Source organism: Magnolia sinica, chromosome 6, assembly GCF_029962835.1.
Source record: "Magnolia sinica isolate HGM2019 chromosome 6, MsV1, whole genome shotgun sequence".
In the NCBI taxonomy this organism is placed as follows: domain Eukaryota; kingdom Viridiplantae; phylum Streptophyta; class Magnoliopsida; order Magnoliales; family Magnoliaceae; genus Magnolia; species Magnolia sinica.
In genome coordinates this window covers 39173502-39199874 of record NC_080578.1, presented here as the reverse complement: position 1 = coordinate 39199874, position 26373 = coordinate 39173502, and the positions used below count along the sequence as shown (strand labels likewise).

The following is a 26373-nucleotide window of genomic DNA, read 5'->3' as shown; positions in this document are numbered from 1 at the left end:
AATGCCTTATTTATCAGAGAAGATCCCAACAATCATAAGCAATATTGTGGTATTGTGGAGAAATTTTCCATGCTAGGGATGAAATGCATCAAATGTTCCTCTGGTGATCCGTCCTCGTTAAACTTCTGAAAGTCTGGATGCTTGAAGTTAACTGGAAAAGGCACATCTTCCACTTCCCTTAGATATGGCATTTTATATCTGAATCGGCCGTCATTCTCACGCTCCCTTTATGTTCTAACAGCTTCCTCAACAACTTGTCATACTTCCTTTTGATATATGGTTCTCACTGCCGGAGCAGAACCAAGTGATCCTGCCCCCAGTGGCTAAAAGCCTTCGGGTTGATGTTCCTATCTATTCGTTGTGCCCATCACTGGAGGAGCTGCTATCTGGGCCACATTATGCACTAGAGTTGTCAAAGCCTCCGTAAGATTTCTACACTCTTCTATCAGTGCTCTCTATGCTTGTGCCATTTCATTTATATGGTCTTTCGTGGTTGGCATAGCTCCCTGATCTGTTCCGGCCATGTGCACTGTAGCTTCCCCACTTCTTGATAAAGTTGTGGTCGGAGTAGGATGAGAATATGTTGAATATGTTGATGAGATAGGGCTTATAAAGAGGGGAGTCCCGTTCGATTTTCCTGTACATCTAGTGTAACTGATTGATCAAGGTGATACAGAAGTAGGTGATCCTACAAGTAGCGACTTTCCTTTTTGCTCTTTTGTCCATCAGGCTCATAGAGCAATCAAAGCCGAGAAGTCACATGATGTTAACTGTAGAACTATCTGCCTAAGATATATTGCAGGATGGGCTAATTCGGGATTCTTTCTGGCAGTGTTTCGTGTTATTGGTCCCCTAGCACTCGGCGAAGGTAGACCTATTCTGAAGATCCTTGCATTTTGAGCTCTCGTCCTTTAAGATGTCACGACAATCCAGTCCTCATCACCTTCCATTGCTCAAGGTGAAGCAGACACGACTCCAACCATTATTCAGGTTAAGTCATTTTCGCTTACAGGAGACTGAATTTCATGCCTCGGAGACTGGTCCGGTATGTATTCCACTACGAATCCGGTTGTAGTGAAATAAAAATTCACCTTTCTCATAAAGATTGCCATCGATTGTAGTTAGCAGTTTGCGGTTTGATCTTTTCACCTTCAATACAAAACATAGAATTAAATTATAATTAGTATTTGGAAGTTAAGGTAATCTATCTGAGAGATGAAGGGGAAGATGTTCCCACTAAGAGTCGCCATTTTGGCATCAGAAAGACGCCAAACTACAACGAAAGTTCTATAACACTTTCAATGTTACTATCAAATAAGATAAAAGTCCCTAGCAGAGTTGCCATTTTGTTTCGAACAAGAAACAAATGCATTTCAATTTGGGGGATTATCTTATTCGAACATAATAAAAGAAATAAATAAAGAACAATCGTTCTATTATTAATATTGAATTCATTTACATCCTCTAATATCCCTTGATTTTAAGATAGATCATCTAGAATAAAAAAATTGACAAAGTTCAAATGTCAAATCTGAATATCAAATTCGGCAGCATTTCGACTTCTGCTTTGATCATCTCTCTAGGAGGAATGGTTGTGCAGGTTTGATCATTTGATCATCCCCTTTGAGCTTGTCCCTTATGCAAAAGGAGAGCTTGAAACTATGAAGATTGAACTTGATTTCGATGGCATTTCAACCCTTTTTCATTACTAGTTGTATGACAGCCTAGTTGCGCAACCCGCGCAACCAGCTATTGGTTGCGCGGTCCGTGCAACCACTTTGCAACTCTCCTCCCTCACCTTCAACTTCTTCCGGAGCTCTGACCTTCTTCCAAAATTCTTCCAATCCTCAAATGAGAGGGGGAGTGGGTTATTTATAGGCCTCCACACATGCCAAGTATCGATCTTTGTGCCATGGGGTCCACCTTGCATCAGATCCAACCATCCATAACAGACTATTTCTAATCTCATTTGTGCGACTCGCACAACATGCTAAGTTGTTTGCGCGACCCGCGCAACCAACTCTTTATGGCTTCAGCTCATTAAGTCATTTGCACGACCCGCACCACCAACTCAGTACATAAAATTCATTCTGTGACCCGCGCAACCAATTTATTGGAATCACGCAACCACTTATCATGTATTTTCATTTTCTTCTTTCTCTCCGTTTCTCCTCGAATCTTCTATCTCTTCAATCTTCTTTCTTCTCTCTCTTTTTTTGTGCTCCAACATAGTGCAAGTGGATCATCATCTTCTTGATTATGAATGTGCAATGGAGCTTAGGAAACATAAAATGCTTCCATTAATTGGCTAGTTTCCATATCTCTACGGACATCTCCTTTAGGACGAGGTATGTATCTTGTGGTTACCTCATAATCATAGTCATTGAATTATGCTATAGGATTTGCATATTCACCCACAGTAGCAGAGGTGGTACTTTCTTCTATCTACTAAGGATAAGAGACAACTACAGGAGCAGCTTCTGTTTCAGCAGTTATAAATTCCTTCAATACTACATTTTATAAGAAATATTAGAAGAAGTAAAAAATGGGAAATTAAAAAAAATGGTGAATATCCACCTAAGTTAGAATGAACAACGAAGGTGGAATATCAGTTTATCATTGACCAATTTTGTTAGTTGGTTAATAGCCACAATAAAAGGACAAGTAAAAAAGGGAAAATGATGGAGGATTAGGATGATATGATTTGAGGTATCGATTGAAAGATAGGTTGGGGTCATTCATCTTCATTATCTTTCATCCATTTATTAAACTCTCTGTTTAAATGGGCTTCTTCATCCCTTTTATGTGCTTGCTTCATTTCCCAAGAATATTTGGAGGGAGATAGTCCCGGTCAAGATTTAGCTTTATAATATATTTTGAAGGCGTGAACAACATTGATGGTAGGAGAAATACCTAAAAATTTCCTCATAACTCAGCCACCCCTAACCATCGAAAGAGAACTTATTAATGTTATAAGAATAGTACATGCAGCAAGAATGAGACTTGGAAGAGGTCCAAGGTTTGAAATCTTCTTCATGGTCTAAGGAGCTGCAAGAACAAGAGTAAGAGCATTATTGATGTTGTAAGAATAGTATGCACAGCAAGAATGAGACTTCAAAGAGGTCTAAGGTTTGAAATCTTCTTCATGGCCTAAGGAGCTACAAGAACAGGAGTAAGAGCAGGTTGAATTAGTTGAGATGATTGGGATTTGCTAGTAGCAACTCTTTGGTGTTTAGGTTGAGGTGATGTTGGATTGACCGTTCTTATTGTTGTTGCTAAAGGAGAAGCGGTCAATGTTGCTACTATTGTCTAAGGTCGTGTTGTCCTTTAACTTGGAGACGCAGTTGGTTTCGATGTGATCTTTCTAGTAGCCTTCTCGATCATTGGTCTCTTTTTCTCAGCCACAAGTTCATCTTTTTTCTTCTCCGAATAGTAAAGCTAAGTAATGATGAGTTCGTTGGGCTCGATCAAAATTTTATTATAGTAGTTTTGCCACAAATCACATAAAGTAACATCTAGCATAGTCGACTTTGAATGATTGGCAACATAAGAGTAACACCTATTGCCTAAAAGTTATTGTTAAGGGTTTGATAAATACTGACCAATTCCACAATTGGGGCTCATGAGGAGATTTGTTAGAAATTTTATAACTAAAGGGGTAAAGAATGCATTAGGCTAAGCTAAATTAATGGGCAAGAAGATTAGGACAATACTGTTAGACCCTTGCCTTTGCATTAACACCAATTTCCACAGTGTCACCATAAGGGAGGTCTCTGCAAATCAGGTAACTCTCCCAAGATTTTGTCTCTTTGCTCGATTCTATTAAGATCAGCCAATTCAAAGTCTTCAGTGAACCAAGGTGGGTCGATTTCTTTATTTTGAAATGGACAAAAATAATGGTTGGATATGTTGGAGAGAAGTGAAAAGAAGAAATTCACATATTCTGCCAATGTACAAATGATCCAGTGATAGAAGATATTCTACTGACCAAAGGAAGTATAAAGAGTAGAGGTAGCAGGGTTACAAGTGAAAGCATAGAAATATTTGTGAAGCCACATTTGGAGAGTCAAAGAGATTCTTCGTTGTGGTAAAAATCTTTTGTTGTTGTATTATACATGCTGCGATATAGATGGTTGAGCACAAATGAAGCAGGAGCAAGACATCGTCTGTGTGCTACCGCCTTGACCAAAGGAACATACTCTTTTCTGATTTGAATGACATTCACACAGAGTAGATGATAGAAGATCCACATCAGTAAGAATGTTGTATGTTCCTGATCACTAACTTTCATGCTTTTCTTATGTTGATTGAACATGAAGTTGGAATATGCTCTTCCACTCCTGTTTGGAAAGAAGAAATAGTGATTGTTGTCTTGGAAAAATTTGAAAAAAAAAATTGCTTCACCTAAAGGAAGAAGATGAGTGAAAGCATAGACATACATAATTGTTGGACTCATCGGACCACATTCGAAATGGAAAGCACTGGTCAAGGAGCTCCAAAAAGTCGAAGTTATAGTAAGAATGGGAGTATAGGTTGTGTATTAAAAAGGAGAGAGCCTAATGCATTCAAAGATGTTAGCTCATCTTCATGTATCACCATGTTGTTGGAGTATGTAGTTGTAGTAGCCTGCCTATCCTTTCATCAGTTTCAACTAAGATCGTGAAGCTTTGAAGTCAGTCATGAGATCTAGGAATTCAGATTATAATAATAGTTTTTTGCCTAGACAACTTGGGAAAAACTAGTCCATTTATGAGATTTCTTGGTGGGTAACTTCTGGATGGAACGCCGGTCCAAGGGAAAGGAATGTTTTATTTTGGCCGTCAAGAACATCAAAGAGGACATCATTTATGATTAAGGGAGAAATACTGTTGAGTTCTCTAATGAGATCTTCTTAATGAAAGGTTACAAGACCAAAAGACAAAGAAGCAGCTATGGTGGTGACAAGAATTTTAGAAGAAGAAGAGATGTGAGAAAGCAAGAAATATAGAAAATCAAAATCATTTAAGAAATCGTATATATTGGTAAGGAATGTGCGCATTAATGACTAGATCATTTGCTAGAGTTCTTCTTTCAAAAAGGTAATTTGCAGTTATTATCTGCAATTGTAAGTATTTTTTTGGTTTAACTTTGTATCTGAAAGTCTTTTCGTAAGGAAGATAATGTACAACCCATTTTTGGAAAACAAATCTTAACTTTCGATAATCGCGTGATCATTTTGAACATATTTTTGATAAGTTATGGCCATCGAACATTCTTTATTGAACCATAGAATAAATGTCTACCAACATCTATTTATTATCGATATAACTTTTGGTATATGGTCCACCTAAATCATGGTTAACAATTTGAATGGTTTAATTTCAGTTGCATAAATGGCATATGTGCGTACCAGTGAACTTTGTAGTAATTACGATGCGCTCACAGAGCGCCAAACCTTTACTCTATAATCCTATGTTCAGTAGACATGTAAATCAAATGAGAACTTGTAACCCATGCGAACATAGCATGCAACCCCATTTTCGCGAAAGTGGATTGGCTGGCTCACCACAAACCACCAACCTGGCTGGTGTGTTGACGTCACCAAATTCTATGGGTCCATCATGAGGTATAAGATATATCCAAACCATCCAGCCACTTGGCAAGCTCGTCATAATGCTTGAGTCAAAAAATAAGACAGATCCAAAAATCAAATGGACTACACTGTAAAAAGTAGTGGGGGATTAAACGTCTATGGGTGAGACCCTTTTAGGGGTCACAGAAATTTTGGATCAATATGATATTTGCTTTTCCTCTTCATTTATGTCTGTGTGACCTTGTGAACAGATTAGATGGAAAATAAATATTATGGTGGGCGCTACAAATGTTTTAATGGTGAGAATCATTGTCCTCACTATTGTTTATGGTGTGTTCCACTTAAGCTTTCGATATGAGTCATTTTTGAGATCAATATCTAAAATGATCTCACCAAATGAATGGTGTGGATATGATACATACATCATTATGGGGCCCATGTAACTTTGAACTCCTTTGAACTGTTCGTACAACTCGGAGCTTAAGGAGTGTCGGTGCTCGTCTTGGCATGACACATGCCCACACCAGCTAGTTGGTGGTGTGTGGTACACTAGCTAATCCAGTTCCCATTTTTGCAGGAAGAGGACTAGTTGGTGTACCACACGGCACCGACTTGGCTGATGTGTTGACCTCATCAAGTTCTGTGGGTTCCATTATGAGGTATGTGTTATATCCAAACTGTCCATCCATTTAACGAGCTCTTAATAAGGTGTTGAGACTCAAATATTGCATATTTCTCCCTCTGCTTACATTAGTTTTCCTGACATTTAATAGATAATTTGATTTAATTATATACATTTTTGTCATGCAAGGTGATTTGGAAGCTTATGATGAATATGCGCTTAAAATGATGGATTTAGAGATCAAAAGAAGATAATGAAGAATTGGAGATTTGAAAGTTATTAATGAAGAATTTACGTGTCAAAGATCCAAGCAAAACCAAGTGAGGAATGAAGAGAATCGAAGATTTGAAGTGAAGAAAAGGAATTCTAAAAATTGTCTTAAAAAAAAGATATTCTGAAATTCCGGGGCTAGAAAAACATAGTTCTGAAATAGTTTCTGAATGGACTTCGATGGCATCGAAGGTGCAATCGAAGCCAGTTTGATGCAATCGAGAATTTCATGATATCTTAAGCCAAACTCGATGGACAGTTTTGGATGATTTTTCGATGGCATCAAAGACACTTCGATAGCATCGAAGGTGCAATCGAAGGTTATTCGATGCATCGAAGGCATTACGCAGAGTTTACACGGAGTGTGTAAATTTGAGGCAATTTGTAGAATTTTCCAACTCGATGCGAAAGTTAGAGTTCCACAACTATAAATAGGAGTCCCTAAGATGTTCTAAAGCTTCTTTTAGGGTTTAGAAAGGGAGAGAAGACCTAGGTGGAGCGCCGACAACATTCTTCCACTTCAATTTCTTCATGGTTCTAGTTGATCTTTTTATTTTTCTTCTAGAATGTTAGTCTTGTTACGTTAATCTCTTACTTAAGACTAAGGGATGAAACCTATAGTCTATTTTGATGTTTATCTTACTTTTATTTAAGTTTATATTTAACTTTATTAATTTCTAGTTTGATTTGAGGAATATTTTTAGTTTTTTATGATTTATTGTGACTTTAACTACAGTAGATTTTGTGGAGGCTTTTGATATCTTCTTAATTTATTTGGAGTTGTGGAGATTGGTAAATCTTGTTGTTCACCATTGTCTCCTAAGCATAGCAGGATGATGGAATCCCTTCCAATCAATGCAATGGATCTTCATGTGTGAACAAATCTAATGAAAGTTCATATTATGTTTTAACCTATCCATCATCCGATTAGATAGCATAGGACTTCGATTCCAATTGAGTTATCGTTGAATCAAGTAGATTAATATTGAAATTGTTATAGGTGGATTCTTGGATCCTTAGTCTTTTGTCTTTATTTTTCAAAACTCTTTTTTATCTCACTGGATTAAAAACCCAAACCAACCAAGTTAGATTTAGATTAATTCTAAACTGTGTTTCCCATTCCCCGTTGATTCGACCTTGATCTCACCGAGTTATTACTACATTGTGACCCTGCACTTGGGGTTGTGCACATAAGGCTTGATCCATAAAATAAGACATATCTAAAGATCAAGTGGACCACACTGCAAAAGGCAGTGGAGGATTGAATGTATACCATTGCAAACCTTTTGGGGGTCACAAAAATTTTGGATCAATATGATTTTTTTTCCTTTCATCCCGGTATTTGCGACCTTATGAATAGATTGGAGAGAAAAGAAATGTTATGGTGGGCCTTATGAGTGTTTTAACGGTGAGAATCATTGTCTCCACTGCTATTTCTGGTGTGGTCCATTAAGAATTTGATATTATTCATTTTTGGGCTATTGCTCTAAAATGATATCGCCAAATGAATGAACGGTGTGAATATGATAAATACGTCACTGTGGGGCCATGTACTTTTGATCTCCTTTGAACAGTTCGTTTAACTCAAAGCTTGAAAAGAGTTAGTGCTTGTCTTCGCACGACATCCATGCACACCAGCGAGTTTGGTGGTGAGTGGTGCACCAGCCAATCTGCTTCCATTTTCGCAGAAGCAGATGGGTTGGTCTACCACACACCAGCTATATAGCCAGTGTAGGTACGTGTTGTGCAAAGATGAGCGTTGACGCTCCTCGAGCTCTAAGTTATACGAACTGTTCAAATAAGATCAAAGTTACATTGCTCCCAAAATGATGTATTTATGATATCCACACCATTCATCTATCTTTCGAGTTCATTTTAGAGCATGAACTGAAAAATGAATCATATATAAAGCTCAATTAGACCACACCACAAATAGTAGCGGGGATAATGATTTTCACCGTTAAAATGTTAAAACATTCGTAGGGTCCAAAATAAGGTTTATTTTCCATCCAATCTGTTCATAAGGTCACAAATACCTGGATGAATAGGAAAAACAAATATCATATTGATCCAAAATTTCTGTGACCCTAAAAGAGTTGCAATGGTAGAGGTTGAATATCCCACTACTTTTTATAGTGTGGTCCACTTGATCTTTAGATCTTTCTTATTTTTCGTCTCAAGTCTGACAACAAGCTCGCCAAGTGGATGGATGGTTTGGATATAATACATACCTCGTGATGGGACCCACGGAACTTGCTTACATCAATACACCAGCTATATAGCTGGTGTGTGGTACACCAGGCAATCTGCTTACCATTTTCGCATAAGCTGATTGCCTGGTGTATCGCACACTAGTACCAACTTGGCTATTGTGAGTATGTGTCATGGGAAGATGAGCATCCTCCAACTCTGAGTTTTAAGAACCGTTCAAAGGAGATCAAGGTTACATGGGCTCCTCAATGTTATATTTATTATACCACACAGTTCATCCAAATGGAGAGATAACTTTGTTCATCCAAATGGAGAGATAATTTTAGAGAATAATCCCAAAAATGAGTCATATAAAAAGTGCAAGTAGACCACACCGCAAATAGCAATTGGACAATGATTCCCACCATTAAAACACTTGTAGGGCCCACCAAAACGTTTATTTTTCATCAAATCTGTTCATAAGATCACATAGACATGGATGAGGAGGTAAAAAAATATCATATTAATGCAAAAATTATGTGACCCCAAAAAAGCTTTTAACAATAAACGTTTAATTCACCATTACTTTTTGCATTGTGGTCCTCTTGATCTTTGGATCTATCCTATTTTCCAGTTCAAGCATTATTAAGAGCTCATTAAATTGATGGATGGTTTGGATATAGCACATACCTCTTATGGGAACCACAGAACTTGGTGACATCAACACATTAGACTAGTCGGTGGTGTGTGGTACACTAGCCAATCAGCTTCTCCAGTTTGAAAGGTGGACCCACAATTAGGGGTGTATACGAACCAAGCTAGCTCGATTAGCTCACTCGACTCGACTCGAAAAAGCTCGTTTCGACTCAGTTCGAAGCTGAGTTTGAGCCGAGTCGAGCTAATTTTTTGTCAGGCCCATATCATAGTCCGTACCATTCCTTAGACTTTCACAATCCTCCCTGTCGAATTCCGGCAACCCACGACCTGTAACCGGTGTCGCCTGACCCTAGGTTGTATCTTGTAGATCTGAATTGGCTCGACCCGAGACTTGTACCATTGCGACTACGCTGTCACTGCGGTTCCAACTCCACGTCTTACGCACTGATGCAATACTCAGGCTAGGAGTTGTGGGCCCGCGTTTATTTCCAGGAAGACGCCGTGCATTTACAAAACCTGAGAGAATCTCTACCAAACATCACAACAATTAATTAAGTATAACCCATCACTCACCCATACCTCTCTCTTCACCAAGTGAAAGCAACTCATGCTAAGCCCATTCCTCTCATCCAAAAAGTCAACAAGCATCATACCCTCCATGTCATCTCTCCTTACAACACCACTCCCTTCTCTCTCATTTCTTAATCCATTCCAAGCTACCAAAGAGAGGAAACGTCGAAGCAATTCCTAAGGAGAGGAGAAGCTAGGTGTGGTCCACTTCCTACCACCCAATCTCCCATCTTAGCCATCCAACCTTCATTAACTTTCACCAAAGGGAAAGCCAAGGAGTTTAGTAGTCCAAGGAGCCAAGAAGGAGCAAAATCGGTGGGTGTTCGTAGTACTACATTTTGATTTTTTTTTATTTAGGGCCCACATGTATTTGGACCCACTTGATGTATGTTTTGTAAGGGAGGGCTCATAGTGGCGGAGCCCTCCATCGCATGTCGTTTCTCTCTCTCTCTCTCTCTCTCTCTCTCTCTCTCTCTCTCTCTCTCTCTCTCTCCCTCCCTCTCTCTCTCTCTTTCCCATTTTTCGTGGACCCCACCTTGATCTGATGTGCGTGAGGTGCATCCTCACCATCCAGAATCGACGGCCAAATGGGCCAGGGGCTACTGGATGGCTGCTGTCCAGACCATCCAACAGGCCTGGATGAAGGGAGGAAATAAATATCAGCTTGATCCGGACCCCGATGGACCACCCACATGGCACCACCTGGACACATGTATTCTCTCCACACCGTCCATCTGTGTGGACCCACCTTGATGATGAGTTTCATCAAGGTCATCCATTTGCTGGACATTTAGAAGCCTGGATGAAGGAAAACACAGGTACCTACTTGATTCATATAAGCTAGTGGGTCCCACACGTGTGGACCCACCTTATATTCACACTGTCCATTGGTAGGGACGGTGGGTCCTAGCAGCTTTGCTACCATATCACGTCAGTAACTTATGTGGGCCATCATGAGGTACATGTTATATCCCAACCGCCCATCTGACGATAGGCCCCTCCATGATGTATGTGCTGATCCACACCATCAATGGAAACCCACCATGATATGTGTTAAATGCACACCGTACATCCAGGGGCCCACATGATGTATATGTATCTTGTATCCAGGCCATCCATCGAGGACCTGGACGTTGGTGCATTTCTTATAAATATAAAAATATATTATACTAATTATTATTATTATATTATAATATGGTGGGCCCCATGTGGGACCCACCTAATGTGGAATAGGGATTGGCTGGAGTACCTTCACCAGCTATGTAGCTGATGTTGACGTCAACAAGCTCTGTGGGGCCTACCAAGACGTTTGGGTTGTATCTACACCATCCATCCAAGGGGCCCACCTGATATACATATTTTATCCCTGTCGTCCAAGGGCCCCACATGATGTACCTGTTTTATTCGTACCGTGCAAGGTAGTGGACCAGCTGTGATGTATGTGTGTATCCATCATCCATCCAAGCCTCGCATGCCTTGAGAATGAGGCAGATTCTAATCTTAGGTGGGACACCATCCACCACGTGGACCCCACTGTGATGTGTGGGTTTTATCTACACTGTCCATCCCAAATCACAGGCCATGGGCCCGGGAATGAGCCAGATTTAGATCTTTGGTGGGCCACGCACGTGGACTCACCTTGGTGTTTATGATGTATCCCCACCGTCCAGGGGTAGGGACGGTGGGCCCTACCAGGATATGTGTGTTGTAATCCATGCCGTCCAACAGATTGGGACAATGGGACCCATATGTTGTATGCATTTCATCCACCGTCAGCTTGGACAGCGGGACCCACCATGGTGTATGTTATTTCTACACCGTTCAGTGGATAGACCCACCTGCTGTATGAGGCCCATTGTGATGTATTTAAGGCCCATAGATGTAGCCCAATGTGATGTATTTATGATCCATTAATTAGGCCCAAAGTGATATATTTATGGCCCATTTGATGAGGCCCGATGTGATGTATATGAGGCCCGATGTGATATATATGTGGCCCATAAGTGAGGCCCGATATGATGTATATGTGGCCCTTGAGTGAGGCCCATTGTCATGTATGTTGGGCTCTTGTGTGAGGCCCATTATGTTGTATGTGAGGCCCTTATGAGGCCATGGGACCACTATATGTTTGGCCCTATGAGGGCCACTCCTTGGGAGCAATGTTGGTTGAATATCCACATTGATGGGCAATGATGGTTAAATGCCCACATTATGACCTTCCCTTAGGCCTCGTTAGGCCCATCCTTGATATGAGAAGAGTACATCATCATCATATAACATACTTAGTATAGCTTCATGATCCATGTCCATGCTCATGATATGTATGCTTGTTATGAGGAGTGATTGATCATAGCACATGTCATTAGGCAGATTATTTTGAGACATCCTGAGAGACAGAGTTACCCCACATGAGCACGTGGTACACGCAGGTTTTTGCATGACTGGATGGTATGACTCATGCATCTCCCATTCTGTGATATGACCACCGTAACCCTAGCGACTTCAGGGTCGTGGCCTCCACAAGCATATCATGGATGGCTAGATGGGACACTAAAAATCTTTTTCTACATGGGGTGCTATAGATGTCCTTAGGTGAAAGTCCCTAAACCTCTGTGGCTAGGAGGCGCTCCAACGTCTAGACCGAGTCGATACACGAGTGCCTGTGTGCCAAATACCAGTAAGCCATGTCTCCCACTGTGTCGTGGTCAGATGGAAGGGGGTGTTACCTTATTCGCCCGAGTAAGGGGGCTGTAAGGTAGGCTGAATTTGACTAGCTCGTAAGTGGGTCCGCTATAAATGAGCCAGGTAGGCATTGGTATACTGCTAGCAGGTGGATAGTGTGGTTCTTTCACTCGCTGGGATATGCGGCTAGGGAGGTGGCAGTCAATGTGGAGTGTACTAGACCCCAGTGATCCCAAAGATGTATGGTACTGATATGTGGCTTATTGAGCAGGAGTTGGATACTCAGCATTTTACTCATTCGTTCACTATCCACTCGGGCTGGTGGTGCGCAATAATTTTTATGTGTACCTTCGCAATGGCCAGGATTTTGGTTGAGGCGCGCTACCAACCTCAAATCAGGAGTTTACCACATGAGTCTGGCTATCCAAATTTAGGTATGAGACTGGTTTGGATAGAAGTCCCTTATGATGGACCCCATAGCATGCGATACTACGTACTATCATCCCGACTTCACACTCCAGCTTGGTCATTACATTCGCACCGCATATTTCATTGCATCCTCAATGCATAGCATTTGGTTTACTATGCTTCTATATTACATAGCCTGAATAAGGTTGATGGTACTATAGGCTTGCCAGGATCTGCATATTGCATTACATGCACGGCACATGGCATTTTGGGTTGCTATGTTTTTACATTTATATAGCCTAGATGAGGTTGATGGTATTCATGGACTCGTCAGGATTTGCATATTGTATTGTATCCTCGGTATATGATATTTGGCTTACTATGTCTACACATTGCACAGTTGATCTGCATTGCTTCCTCAGTATATGTTATTGACCTATTATGTTTTTACATCGCATAGTCTGGATAAGGCAAATGGTATTTATGGACTTACCAGCATGTTTCTGCATTGCTCCGATATTGTATACTTGACACTTACCTTGCACACACACTTACACCACCTTCTAAGCTTTTTATAAGTTTATACATGATAGATGCGTACAAGTGGCATTAGGTCGCAGTAGCGTTGAGCTTGGAGCGTGCAGTTGTCTTCTGAAGCTTTAATTTTTGATATATGTATTTTCCTTTCAGCACTGTATTCAACTATTTGTATTAGTAGATATGTGATGATGATGTTGCCTTTGTGATTTGGGTAAACTTGTGGTTATGCTTCTTACGAGATAAATGTACGCTAAAAAATCCTCCTTGTAGGATCCCAGGATCGGAATCTGGCGTATGGGTGCTGGGAGCCGAGAATGGGGTACTACGAGGGCTGTCGGCACTGGATTCAGTGATCAAGAATTCTGTGAGCCTGGTTTCCGAGTTTGGGGCGTGACAAAAGTTGTTATCAGAGCATAATTTAGGAATACCCGAGGATAACATCACATATCTGTTGATAGCTACCATACACTCTATGATTGTTGAGAACTTAGAATGATTAGTTCTCCGAGTTCAGATGATTTAGAAACTTTCTGATATAGCTCCCTACCATTGAGATTGTGAGGCCGCATAGTATTAAAGTCTCGATCGTTTCTGTCTGGGATTCGAGGATCAGTGGGGTCATCATAGTGCTGATGAGGCATATTGAGAGCAAGAGGATAAGTTTCATAGGCGTTATCCCCATCTCTTAAGTGTTTGATTATGTTGTATTCTGATTATATCTATAGTGATAGGATTTCCCTCCCTTGTGAGCTCTGTATTGGTTGTGTTATGGTTTAAATTTTGAGGATAAAATTTTTATTAGGAGGGGAAAGCTGTCAGACTCATATCGTAGTCCGTACTGTTCCTTAGACTTCTACGGCCCTCCCTGTCGAATTCTGACAACCCGCGACCTATAACCGATGTTTGTGCTTAACCCTAAGTCATATCCTGTAGATCTGAGTCGGCTTGACCTGAGACTTATACCATTGCGACCGCACTGTCGCCATGGTTCCAACGCCGCGTCTTATGCACTGATGCGATACTCAAGCCAGGAGTTGTGGGCTCGCATTTATTTCGAGGAAGACGCTGCACACTTACAGAACCCGAGAGAATCTCTACCAAACATCACAACAATCAATCAAGTACAACCCATCACTCACCAGTACTTCTCTCTTCACCAAGTCAAAGCAACCCATCCTTAGCCCATTCCTCTCATCCCAAAAGTCAGCAAGCATCATACTCACCATGTCATCTCTCCTTACAACACCGCTCCTCTCTTTCTCATTTCTCACTTAATTCTAAGCAACCAAAGAGAGAAAACGTCCAAGCAATTCTTAAGGAGGGGAGAAGCTAGGTGTGGCCCACTTCCTACCACAAAATCTCCCATCCTAGCCATCCAACCTTCATCAACTTTCATCAAAGGGAAAGCTAAGGAGTTTAGGAGTCCAAGGAGCCAAGAAGGAACGAAATCGGTAGGTGTTCATAGTACTAGATTTCGATTTTTTTTTATTTTAAGGCCCACATGTATTATGACCCACTTGATGTGTGTTTTGTAAGGGAGGGCTCAAAGTGGCGGAGCCCTCCATCGTATGCCATTTCTCTCTCTCTCTCTCTCTCTCTCTCTCTCTCTCTCTCTCTCTCTCTCTCTTTCCCACTTTTTGTGGACCCCACCTTTATCTGATGTGCGTGAGGTGGATACTCACTGTCCAGACTTGACGACCAAATGGGCTAGGGCTGCTAGACGGCTGCTGTCTAGACCATCTAATAGGCCTAGACGAAGGGAGGAAATAAATATCAGCTTGATCCGGACTCCGTCGGCCCACCCACGTGGCACCACCTGGACACATGTATTCTCTCCACACCATCCATCTATGTGGACCCACCTTGATGATGAGTTTCATCCAGGTCATCCGTCCGCTGGACGTCCAAACTCCTGGATGAAGGAAAACACAGGTATTTACTGGATTCATATAAGATGGTGGGTCCCACACATGTGAACCCACCTTATATTCACACCGTCCATGGGTAGGGACAGTGGGTCCTAGCAGCTTTGCTGCCATATCACATCTGTAAGTTATGTGGGCCATCATGAGGTACGTGTTATATCTCAACTGCCCATCTGACGGTGGGCCCCTCCATGATGTATGAGTTGATCCACACCGTCCCTGGAAACCCACCATGATATGTGTTAAATGCACACCGTGCATCTAAGGGCCCACATGATGTATACGTATCTTCCATCCAGGCCACCCGTCCAGGGCCTGGACACTGGTGCATTTCTTATAAATATAAAAATATACTATAATATAACATAATGATAATATAATATTATATTATGGTGGGCCCCACCTGGGACCCACCTAATGTGGAATAGGGATTGCCTGAAGTACCTTCACCAGCTATGTAGCTGCTGTTGACGTTAGCAAGCTCTGTGGGGCCTACCAAGACATTTGGGTTGTATCTACACCGTCCATCCAAATGGGCCCACGTGATATATGTGTTTTATCCCTGCCGTCCAAGGGCCACACACGATGTATCTATTTTATCCCTGTCGTCCAAGGTAATGGAACTGATGTGATGCAGGTGTGGTATCCACTGTCCATCCAGTCCTCCCAGGCCTAGAGAATGATGCAGTTTCTAATCTCATGTGAAACACCATCCACCACGTGGACCCCACTGTAACGTGTGGGTTTTATCTGCACCGTCCATCCCAAATCATAGGCCATGGGCCCGGGAATGCGGTAGATTCAGATCTCTGGTGGGCCACACACGTGGACCTACCTTGGTGTATATGATGTCTCCCCACCATCCAGGGTCAAGGACGGTGGGCCCTACCAGGATATGTGTGTTGTAATCCACACCGTCTAGCAGATTGGGATGGTGGGACCTATCTGCTGTATGCATTTCATCCACTATCCAGCGTGGACGGTGGGACCCACCATAGTGTACGTTATTTCCACACCATTCAGTGGACAGACCCACCTACTGTATGAGGCCCATTGTGATGTATATTGGGCCCGTACGAGAGGCCCATTGTGATGTATTTAAGACCCGTGGATGTAGCCTAATGTGATGTATTTATGACCCATTAATAAGGCCCAAAGCGATATATTTATGACCCATTTGATGAGGCCTGATGTGATGCATAACAGGCCCATATAATGAGGCCGGATATGATATATATGTGGCCCATGAGTGAGGCTCAATATAATGTATATGTGGCCCTTGAGTGAAGCCCATTGTGATGTATATTGGGCTCTTGTGTGAGGCCCATTATGTTGTATGCGAGGCCCTTATGAGGCCATGAGCCCCATTATATGCTTGGCCCTATGAGGGCCAATCCTTGGGAGCAATGTTAGTTGAATGTCCACATTGATGGGTAATGATGGTTAAATGCCCACATTGTGACCTTCCCTTAGGCCTCGTTAGGCCCATCCTTGATACGAGAAAAGTACATCATCATTATATAACATGCTTAGTATAGCTCCATGATCCATGCCCATGCACATGATATGTATACTTGTTAGGAGGAGTGATTAATCATAGCACATGCCATTGGGCGGATTATTATGGGACTCCTTGAGAGATGGAGTTGCCCACATGAGCGGGTGGTACGCTTAGGTTTGATGCATGACTGGATGGTATGACTCATGCATCTTGCATTTTGTGATATGACCACCGTACGCCCTAGCGACTTCAGGACCGTGGCCTCCACAAGCATATCATGGATGGCTAGATGGGACATCAAAAATCTTTTTCTACATGCGGTGCTATAGATGTCTCTAGGTGAAAGTCTCTAAACCTCCATGGCCAGGAGACGCTTCAACGTCAAGACCGAGTGAATATATGAATGCCCGAGTGCCGAATACCAGTAGGCCACGTCTCCCACTGTTTCGTGGTCGGTTGGACGGGGGTGTGGCCTTATCCGCCCAAGTGAGTTTGACCAGCTCGCAAATAAGTCCACTATCGACGAGCCGGGTAGGCATTGGTATACTGCTAGTAGGCGGAAGAGAAGAATCAAAAGGAAGAGAAGAAGTTCCGAACCGATTGAACCTGAGGGATAATCGGACATGAGGGGAGGAGGGGATCTCTGTATGGCAGGCCCTAATCAATATCAATAAGGGAACCAAATGGATAGTGCGGTCTCTTTCATTCGCTGGGATGTGCGGCTAGGGAGGCGGCAGTCAGTGTGGAGTATACTAGACCCCGGTGATGATCTCAGAGATGTACAATACTGATATGTGGACTTATTGAGCGGAAGTTGCATACTTAGCATTTTACTCATTCATTCATTCATTCACTATCTACTTGGGCTGGTGGTGTGCCACTAATTGTTATGTGTACCTTCGTAATGGCCAGGATTTCGGTTGGGGCGTGCGACCAACCTGAGATCAAGAGTTTACCACATCGAGTCTGACTATCCAAATTTCGGTATGGGGAGTCCCTTGTGATGGACCCCATAGCCTGTGATATTACATATTATCATCCCGACTTCACACTCCAGCTTGGTCATAATATTCGCACCATATATTTCATTGCATCCTCAGCACATAGCATTTGGTTTACTATGATTTTATATTGCATAACCTGAATAAGGTTGATGGTATTATGGGCTTGTCAGGATCTGCATATTGCATTACATCCACGGCATATGACATTTTGGGTTGTAATGTTTCTGCATTTATATAGCTTAGTTGAGGTTGACGGTATTCGTGAACTCACCAGAATTTGTATATTGTATTGCATCCTCAATATATGATATTTGGCTTACTATGTCTCCGCAATGCACAGCTGATCTACATTGCTTCTTCAGTATATACTATTGACTTATTATGTTTTTACATCGCGTAGCCTGAATAAGGCTGATGATATTTATGGACTTATCGACATGTTTTCACATTGCTCTAATATTGCATACATGGCAGTTACGTTGTGTACACTTACACCACCATCTAAGCTTTCTATAATTCACGATAGATGGGTGCAGGTGGCGTTAGGTCATAGCAGTGTGAGCTTGGAGCGTGCAACTGTCTTCTGGAGCTTTGACTTTCGATATATATATTTCCCTTTCAGCACTATATTCAACAGTTTATATTAGTAGATATGTGATGATAATGTTGACTTTGTAATTTAGGTAAACTTGTGGTTATGCTTCTCACGAGATAAATTTACGCTGAAAAATCCTCCTTGTAGGATCCCAGGATCGGGATCTGGCGTATGGGCATTGAGAGCCGAGAATGGGGTACTACAGAGGCTGTCGGCACCTAATTCGGCGATCGGAAATTCTGTGAGCTCGGTTTCCAAGTTTGGGGCGTCACTTTTTTTGAGCTTGAAAATGAGTTCGAGCTGAGTTGGAGCAGGTCTCAGCTCAACTTGACTCGGATCAAATCCAGCTCGAGTCGAACTGGGATCGAACTAATTCGGTGATCCGGTTACTTTGCCATTGATGTTGCTCACCAAGTGTTTGATAAAATGACTCAACAAAGTGTGGTTGGTGGTAAGGAAGGTATGTACATGAAACAAATACCCCTTTTTTTTTTCCAAATACCTATACAACCATTGCTTCTATTTCACATACAGAGGGATTTTGAAGGTGCAATCTAAGTGTTTATGGAAATGCTGCAATGGCGAACTCAGCTCGATCTTGGCTCGAAATGGCCCGAGCTGTTGACCGAACCGAGCTGAGCTGGCCAGTCTGGCTCGAGGACCTAGCTGAGCCGAGTTCAAGCTGAGGTCAGCTAGTGGTCGAGCCAAGTCAAGCTGAGGCCAACTAGACTTGGTTCGACTTGATGTACACCCCTACCCACTATACATTGTAGCATACTGGAAAATCAAGCCGATCCACTCATTGGGAGTTCCACACCTGTACACTGAATTAGACGCGAAGTAACTGAAAAGGCCGACTTCCATAGCTCAAGTGGTATGCTGAGTGAAAGATACCTCGTTTCAACGTTGTGTTCTTGGCATCGACTCCAATTTGGGGTGGCTAAAAGTGAAGTGTGAACTGACCGTGGGGTGTACTCACAAGCGGAAAAAAAAAAAAGAAGAGGCCGATTTCCTTATAAAGCCGAAATCCTCTTTGGCAGGAATTCCGGCCCACTGAATGTTTGTTAGAAATCTATCCGTCCATCCTTTTTGCGATGTCATTTTAGGACATGAGAGCAAAGATAAGGGTGGATCCAAAACTCAAGTGGGCCTTCTGAGAGGAAAAACTGAGAAAAGAGTTTCCTACCGTTGAAACGTTCCTGGTTCCACCTTGATGTTTATATGCCATCCAAACCGTTTATGAGGTCAGTCCCACCGGGATGAAGTTAAAATACAAAAAAATTACTATGATACATAACTTCTGTGGCCATAAAAATGTTTCAATTGTGATTACTGAATCTCATTGTTTCCTCTTATGCTGCTCACGTGAGTTATGGATCCAACTCATTTTGGGTCGCATGTCCTAAAATGATATTCGAGAACGGATGAATAGGATGGATTTCTCACGAACATCAGGTGAGGAAATTCCTGGAAAAGATTTCACAGGAAATCGGAGTCCGTCAACTTCCTGTCACCGTTTTATAGAAGCGACTGGTGTACCACACACCATCGACCTGGCTGATGTGTTGACATCACCAAGGTCTGAAGGTATCATCATGAGGTATGCGATGTATCCAAAACCGTTCATCCATTTTTTGAGCTTGCCATAAAGGTTGAGCCGAAAAATAAGACACATCTTAAGATAAGTGGACCAGACTTCGAAAAGTAGTGGGTGATTGAACGTCTACCATTGAAAGCCTCGTGGGGTCACAAATGTTTTGGATTAATATGATATTTGTTTTTCTGTTCATTCAGCTTGCGTGACCTTATGGTCAGATTAGATGGAAAATAACCGCAATGATGGGTGAGAATCATTGTTCCAATGCTATTTGTGATGTGGTCCACTTGATCTTTCAATATGACTCATTTTTTCACTCATGCTCTAAAATGATCTTGTCAAATGGCTGAACGGTGTAGATATAATAAATACATCATTATGAGTCCTTATGTAACTTTGATCTCATTTGAACTCTTTGTACAACTCCGAGCTCGAGGAGCGTGAGCGCTCGTGCGACACGTACCCACACCTGTTTGTGGTGCCATGTCGGTGGTGGTGGTACACCAGCCCATCCCTTTTCCGTTTTTTAGGCGATGTCCCACAGATTGGCGCGGATTGGACACTGACGGTAGCTAAATTGCTATTGAAGTGACGTCGCCAAGCTCTGTGGACCCACCATGATGCATGTGTTGTATCCATACCGTGCAATCAGTTGTAGAAATCATTTTATGGCATGAATGAGATAGATCTAAAGTTCAAGGGGACCCACCAGAGAACCGTGGGATCAGTCACACTCACCGTTGAAATGTTTATAGGACCCACCATGATGTAGTTTTTAGATCTAACCTATTCATGAGTTAACGTAGAGGTAGATAGAGTGAAAACAAAAATATAAGCTTTATCGGAAACTTCTTTAGCCCCTAAGAAGTATTGAGCGGTGGATGTCACTTTCCCCACTGTTTTCTATGGTGGGGTCCACTTGAACTTTAGATCTGTCTCATTATTTTTATCTTGCCATAAAACAATCTGTCCAAATGAATGGACGGTATGGATACAAGACATGCATCATGGTAGGGTCCACATAGCTTGGTGACGTCACTTCAAGTAGCGATTTAGCTACTGACTTCAGTATCTAATCCGCGCCCCTGCAGATGTGACATGGTGGAAGAAAAATGAGGCTGCTTACCTTTTTTTTCTTTGAACTTGTGTTTTATTCATTCGATGGACTCTTTCCTCTTTTGTTTCTATCTCTTCCAGGCTGTTACTAGATAAACCATAAGAGAATCATTTCTCACTTACTTTTTCCAAAACAGAAAAAAGAAAAAGAAAATTATTGAATTGGGTGATGAACATATATAACGACCCACATTAGGTGGGGTTAGATGCTGTGAAGCCCGCCAATGATGCATGTGTTTTATATTCACGGAATGTACACATTTTGCCAAGCCCACATTATGGCATAAGTGCAAAGAAGAAGTATATCCGAAGCTCAAGCATACCCCACCACAGGACGAAACAGTGGGAATGCTACATCCGCCATTGAAACCTTTTAAGGACTCGCTATAATGTTTATTTTTCCATCCAATTTATGGAGGAAGTGGCAAAGACATAGTTGAAGAAAAAACACAAATATCAACTTCATCCAAAACTAGTGTCGTTTCTAGGAATATTTTAGTGGTGTGTTCAATCATGACTAAGTTGGTGTGACATGGTTAACTTGAGCTTTTGATCTCCTTGTTTATTTATTTATTTATTTTTTATTTTTTTGTCTTAGGTGCAAAATTGACTTAATGAACAAGGTGGATAAAATACATACACCACGGTAGCCACACAACGCCAACAACACCAGAAACCGATTGGCTACTCCCCTGCTACCGGCCAATGGCTGGTGGTAGGTGCTCTGTGGGCCCAGCATGATGTATGTCTTTCATCTATTCCATTCATTTATTTTTATAGATCATTTTATGTTATGACACCAAAAATGAGGTATATCCCAATCTCAAGTGGACCACCTTACAGGAAACAGTGTTGAATGAAAGTTAACCATTAAAAACTTTTTAGGGGCCATAAAAGTTTTGGATCAGCCTTAATCTCTGGGTTTTTATGATCTAATCAACAGATTGGATGTCAAATAAACAGTACCATAGGCCTTAGGAGGATTTTAATGGTGGATATCAATCACTATTGTTTTCTTGTGGTGTAGTCCACCTGAGATTTATATCCCTTTCAATTTTAGTATTAAACCAAAAATGATATGTAAAAATGGATGAACGGGATGAAACACATACATCGTAATGGAACCCACATAGCACCTAACCATCAGCCACCGGGCTGATGGCAGGGGGAGTTGCCAATCCGTTCTCAACAACACCTTAGTTGTTGCGGTCACAATCTGCTTCCATCGATGGAGCTTTTCTTAGCCACATGCGTGGACAAGACAGACATGCCATCACATTTGTCAATCTTGCACACACAGGTGAAATATCTAAGCCATTCATCATATGGATTTCAATGCTAGTTTCTAAAGAGAAAGGTGATCGACTAAATAGTTATGCGATGATGTTAGAAATAAGTGGAGTGACCATGATGTTAGAAATAAGTGCTTTAGATAGAAAAATTCAGCCTTTTTTTTTTTTTTTTTTTTAATTTTTTACAACCGTGCGTTTGTTCAGTTAATTGTGGCCCACAGACTAACAGAACAAACTGAGTCTTTGGAACGGCAATCTACATACCCATGCCTTTCTGTTAGATGGCTCGGATACTTCAGCTGTGTGTCACGCTGGCATATGTGTTGGCGTGTGCATTAGCTCTCTTGTACACGCATGCGTGGGCTTAGAAAAGCTCAGATTTATAAATCCAAGATTCTTTCTCATGTGCCCAGATTGCTCTATGATGTGTCCCACAACTCTCATGGGTTCCATGTAAGCATATAAAACTAGCATGCATAGGTTAAGCCCTCTAATCATCATGCGTAAGTTATCATTTCATCCCTTCAGAAAAATAAAATAAAATCAAAACACTGCGTAAGTTAGAGAAAAAGAAAAAAGGCTGAGTTGGAATGTTTTACTTGAAAGAAGATGGATTAGAAGGCCAGTCATGCACGAATTCCTCCAGAGGGTGACAATGAAGCCGAAGATAGTCTCTCCAGTTTCCAACCGTGTCCTTTGCTACGTTAGAACTCGTCGATAATCTTATCTTCTTCAATGGATCCTCGGAGTAAAATCTCATCTTTTCTTCCACTGGTAGATGAAAGAATTCACGGCCCACTTCCATCGTCTTCTGCATGGATTCCATGGACACCCCATGGTTTGTAACCTAGTGTTAACGAAGCAGACGTAAGCACCGGAACATTGCATGTAAAATGAAACAAACGAAACAAGGAAACTCGGAAGGTAATTGTCGACACGGTCCATTGAGGAGGTGATTCATGGCACATATGCAAAAGAGGAATAAGCATGCGAGATCCAGAATATGCTCATGACAGAAGATTTGGTGAGTCCACTCATCAGGCTTGCTACGCAGGCACATTGAATATAGATTTCTGGAGTTCTGTTCCTGTTTGTATTTAAGTCTGCCGCATGATGACTAGACCAACCTGATTCTTGGGCCACGATGTGCTCATGTCCAGTCCCCGATGATGGATTGCCTTGATCCATAGTACGTTCCCCATGTTAGCACATGTCCCACAAATCACCACTTCAATCTAACCACAATATAAGGATCAGTGGTCAGACTAGAAGAGAAAATAAGACCTGAAAGAACCCATAAGACTTGCAAGCATCGCCGATCTGGCGGACAACTTTTTCCTTGTCATGGCAACCCAAGTCAATTATCGGAACATCCTCTGAAACAACTTCGGAGAGCCTCGGCCGTTCGGACATCGGTCTGACGTACCTCTGCGGAAGGTTCTCGTAATGGATTCCGGTGGACAGGAGCATGGATTGAGCCATGTTTGTGATTGAGGGTGATTAGATGATGAGGAGAATGGGGTTACAGGAAGGTGGGGAGAAGAAAGTGAAAGAGATGTACACAGAAAAAATGGTATGATATGATAAGGGTTGACGCGACTTGGAGTCTACGCATTCAGCGATAGTAGCGATAGGTGGCATGTGTATAACTACGCATAACCTAGGCCGGATCCCATTTTAATGACGATACTAATTATGGATCAGGACCTTTAATAATCTTTCTAATCCTAAGCTCTGTGGGGCCATCATCTTGTATATGTGAAATCCTCTCCGTCCATCAAGTGAGAACAACTATGTCCACCATAGTACAAAATTATCAGAATGGTAAAATATTCACGCGGTGTGTAAGTCCTGTGTTTCGGATCAGGCTGACTTTTGTATCTCACCTTCTTCCTTGTGATGCACACGTGAGGAACGTGTAAGAGACAGACCATGTGGGCTCACTGACAAACCTATCGTTGGCATCTCATGCCCGTTGACAACATGTGGTGGTGTGTCCCAGCTGAGTTGTTTATCTAGCTGAATTTTGGCCGCATGGATTAGAGTTGAGGTGTTCACCTGATTGATGGAGTATGTGTTACACAAACAACATGCATGGTGGGCCCATAGAGATCGAGTGTTTCACGCTGCTGCATAAAACTGGTATTGTAAAGGACCTGAAGGTGACCGGAATTATGCTGCCTAAAGTGCTTATCCTATATTAGATGGGCCAGTTAGCAAAAGAAGTAGACTGGTCTAAGTGCCAAAATTGGTGATTGGAGGCTGTCTACGGGATGGTTAAAATGAACCATGGTCAATGGTACGAATACGATTGAAAATGTCCGGTAATCAGGGCGTTGAGTTGTTCAAGAAATCTGAATTTGACCTTCAAGAAATCTGAAATTTGATTGCCTCTTTTTTAGCGGGAAGAACATCCAATGGGATGCGCATCTCTTGTTGTAGATCACATGTCTAGTTTTTGTCTTTAGCTGATTCTCCTGTTTTGTTAAAAAAAATAAATAAATAAATAATAATAATAATAATAATTCCTAAAGCAGTGTGTAAAGGAGGGTTTTGCCCTTTGACCGGGTGTGGGCTTCCCTAAACCCAAGTGCAGGTCTCTTCCCACTTGCCTGGGTGTATGCACTTTTTGGTTCTCTTTTTGCCTTTTCGTTTCTTTCCTTTGATGGGGTTTTCCTCCGTTTTTCTTTTTTCCTTAAAAATAAAATAAAATAAATAAATAATTCCATATTTATAGTTGTGGCCCATTGAGAGTTGGCCCGTTAACATGGACGGTTTAGTTTCAGCTGCACGTACGGTGGGTGTACAGTTTGTGAGTGCATATAAGCCATGTTAGTGGGCCAGAGCACGAGTCCATGAGGGAGGAGCTTTGGTATGTATGCCTGCACTTTTCAAAGGGCACCTTCACGTCGATACACGTGATGATGTTTGCAACATGTGTGAGATCCAAACCATTCATAAGATGAGCTCCATTTCGTGGATGTTTTGGCCGAAGCTACGCCAGTTTATTCAATATCGTGTGGGTTTTGTTCACAAGCTTTAGGACGCAAGTTAAGTTGCTGTGCAATGGAACTGTGTGGTGCCGTAATTGAACTCAATGTCCAACAACCCCAAGTGCAGGTTGCGATATAGTAATAACTTGGTAGGATCGAGGTTGAATCCTCGGATAATAAAGAAACATTGGTTAAAAATAGTCTAATATTAAAGGCTTGTTTGGGTTTTCAAAGACATGATTGAACTAAAACTTAAAAGAAAAACATAAAACCAAATAACAACCGAAGGATTAGAGAAAGACTCCAATGAAGCTTCACAACTTCTTGCTCTATCTCTTCCACCCTAATTCGTGTTTAAAAATATTAGATTCACCCATTTAAATAAGAAAAATTCATACTGACTTAGAAACAACTTCAAATTTATGCATTTTTGTTACACTTTGGTCGCACCAACTGTACGCTTCAGTCACACCAAATTAAACTCTCGGTTGCAGCTGAATTTCTTCAATATTCATCTCTCTCTCTCTCTCTCTCTCTCTCTCTCTCTCTCTCTCTCTCCCTTCCTCCCTTAGGTCGCACCAAACTCACATTCAGTGATAACGAACATGTCTTCAGTTGCACCTAATTAAGTGTCAAGTTAAATTATCTCTAAAAATCACAATTTGTTGCTGGAATATTCTGTACACATTTGGTCAAACTGAACCAAGCTCAGGTGGTACCGAATAGTCTATTATTTCTGTTGATGTATTTTATGATTTTTTCAATATTTTCTTCATCCTTTGTAATTGATTTTCTTAGATATTTGGTACTTGAATTATTCATTAATCACTTCCAAATCT

At 41.6% G+C, this 26373-nt stretch overlaps 1 protein-coding gene across 1 annotated transcript in view; it reads right to left on the bottom strand.

Annotated features, from left to right (window-relative positions):
- The window catches only part of LOC131248684 (flavanone 3-dioxygenase 2-like), an 83900-nt gene extending 59796 nt beyond the window's left edge, over positions 1-24104 (bottom strand). The window contains exons 1-2 of the mRNA XM_058249068.1: positions 23826-24104; positions 23141-23388 (exon numbers count right to left, since the gene is read on the bottom strand). Of these exons, the coding sequence (XP_058105051.1) occupies positions 23141-23388; positions 23826-24023 (446 nt within the window). The 5' untranslated portion in view covers positions 24024-24104. The remainder of the gene's footprint in view (positions 1-23140; positions 23389-23825) is intronic.
- Between the last annotated feature and the right edge of the window lie 2269 nt (positions 24105-26373).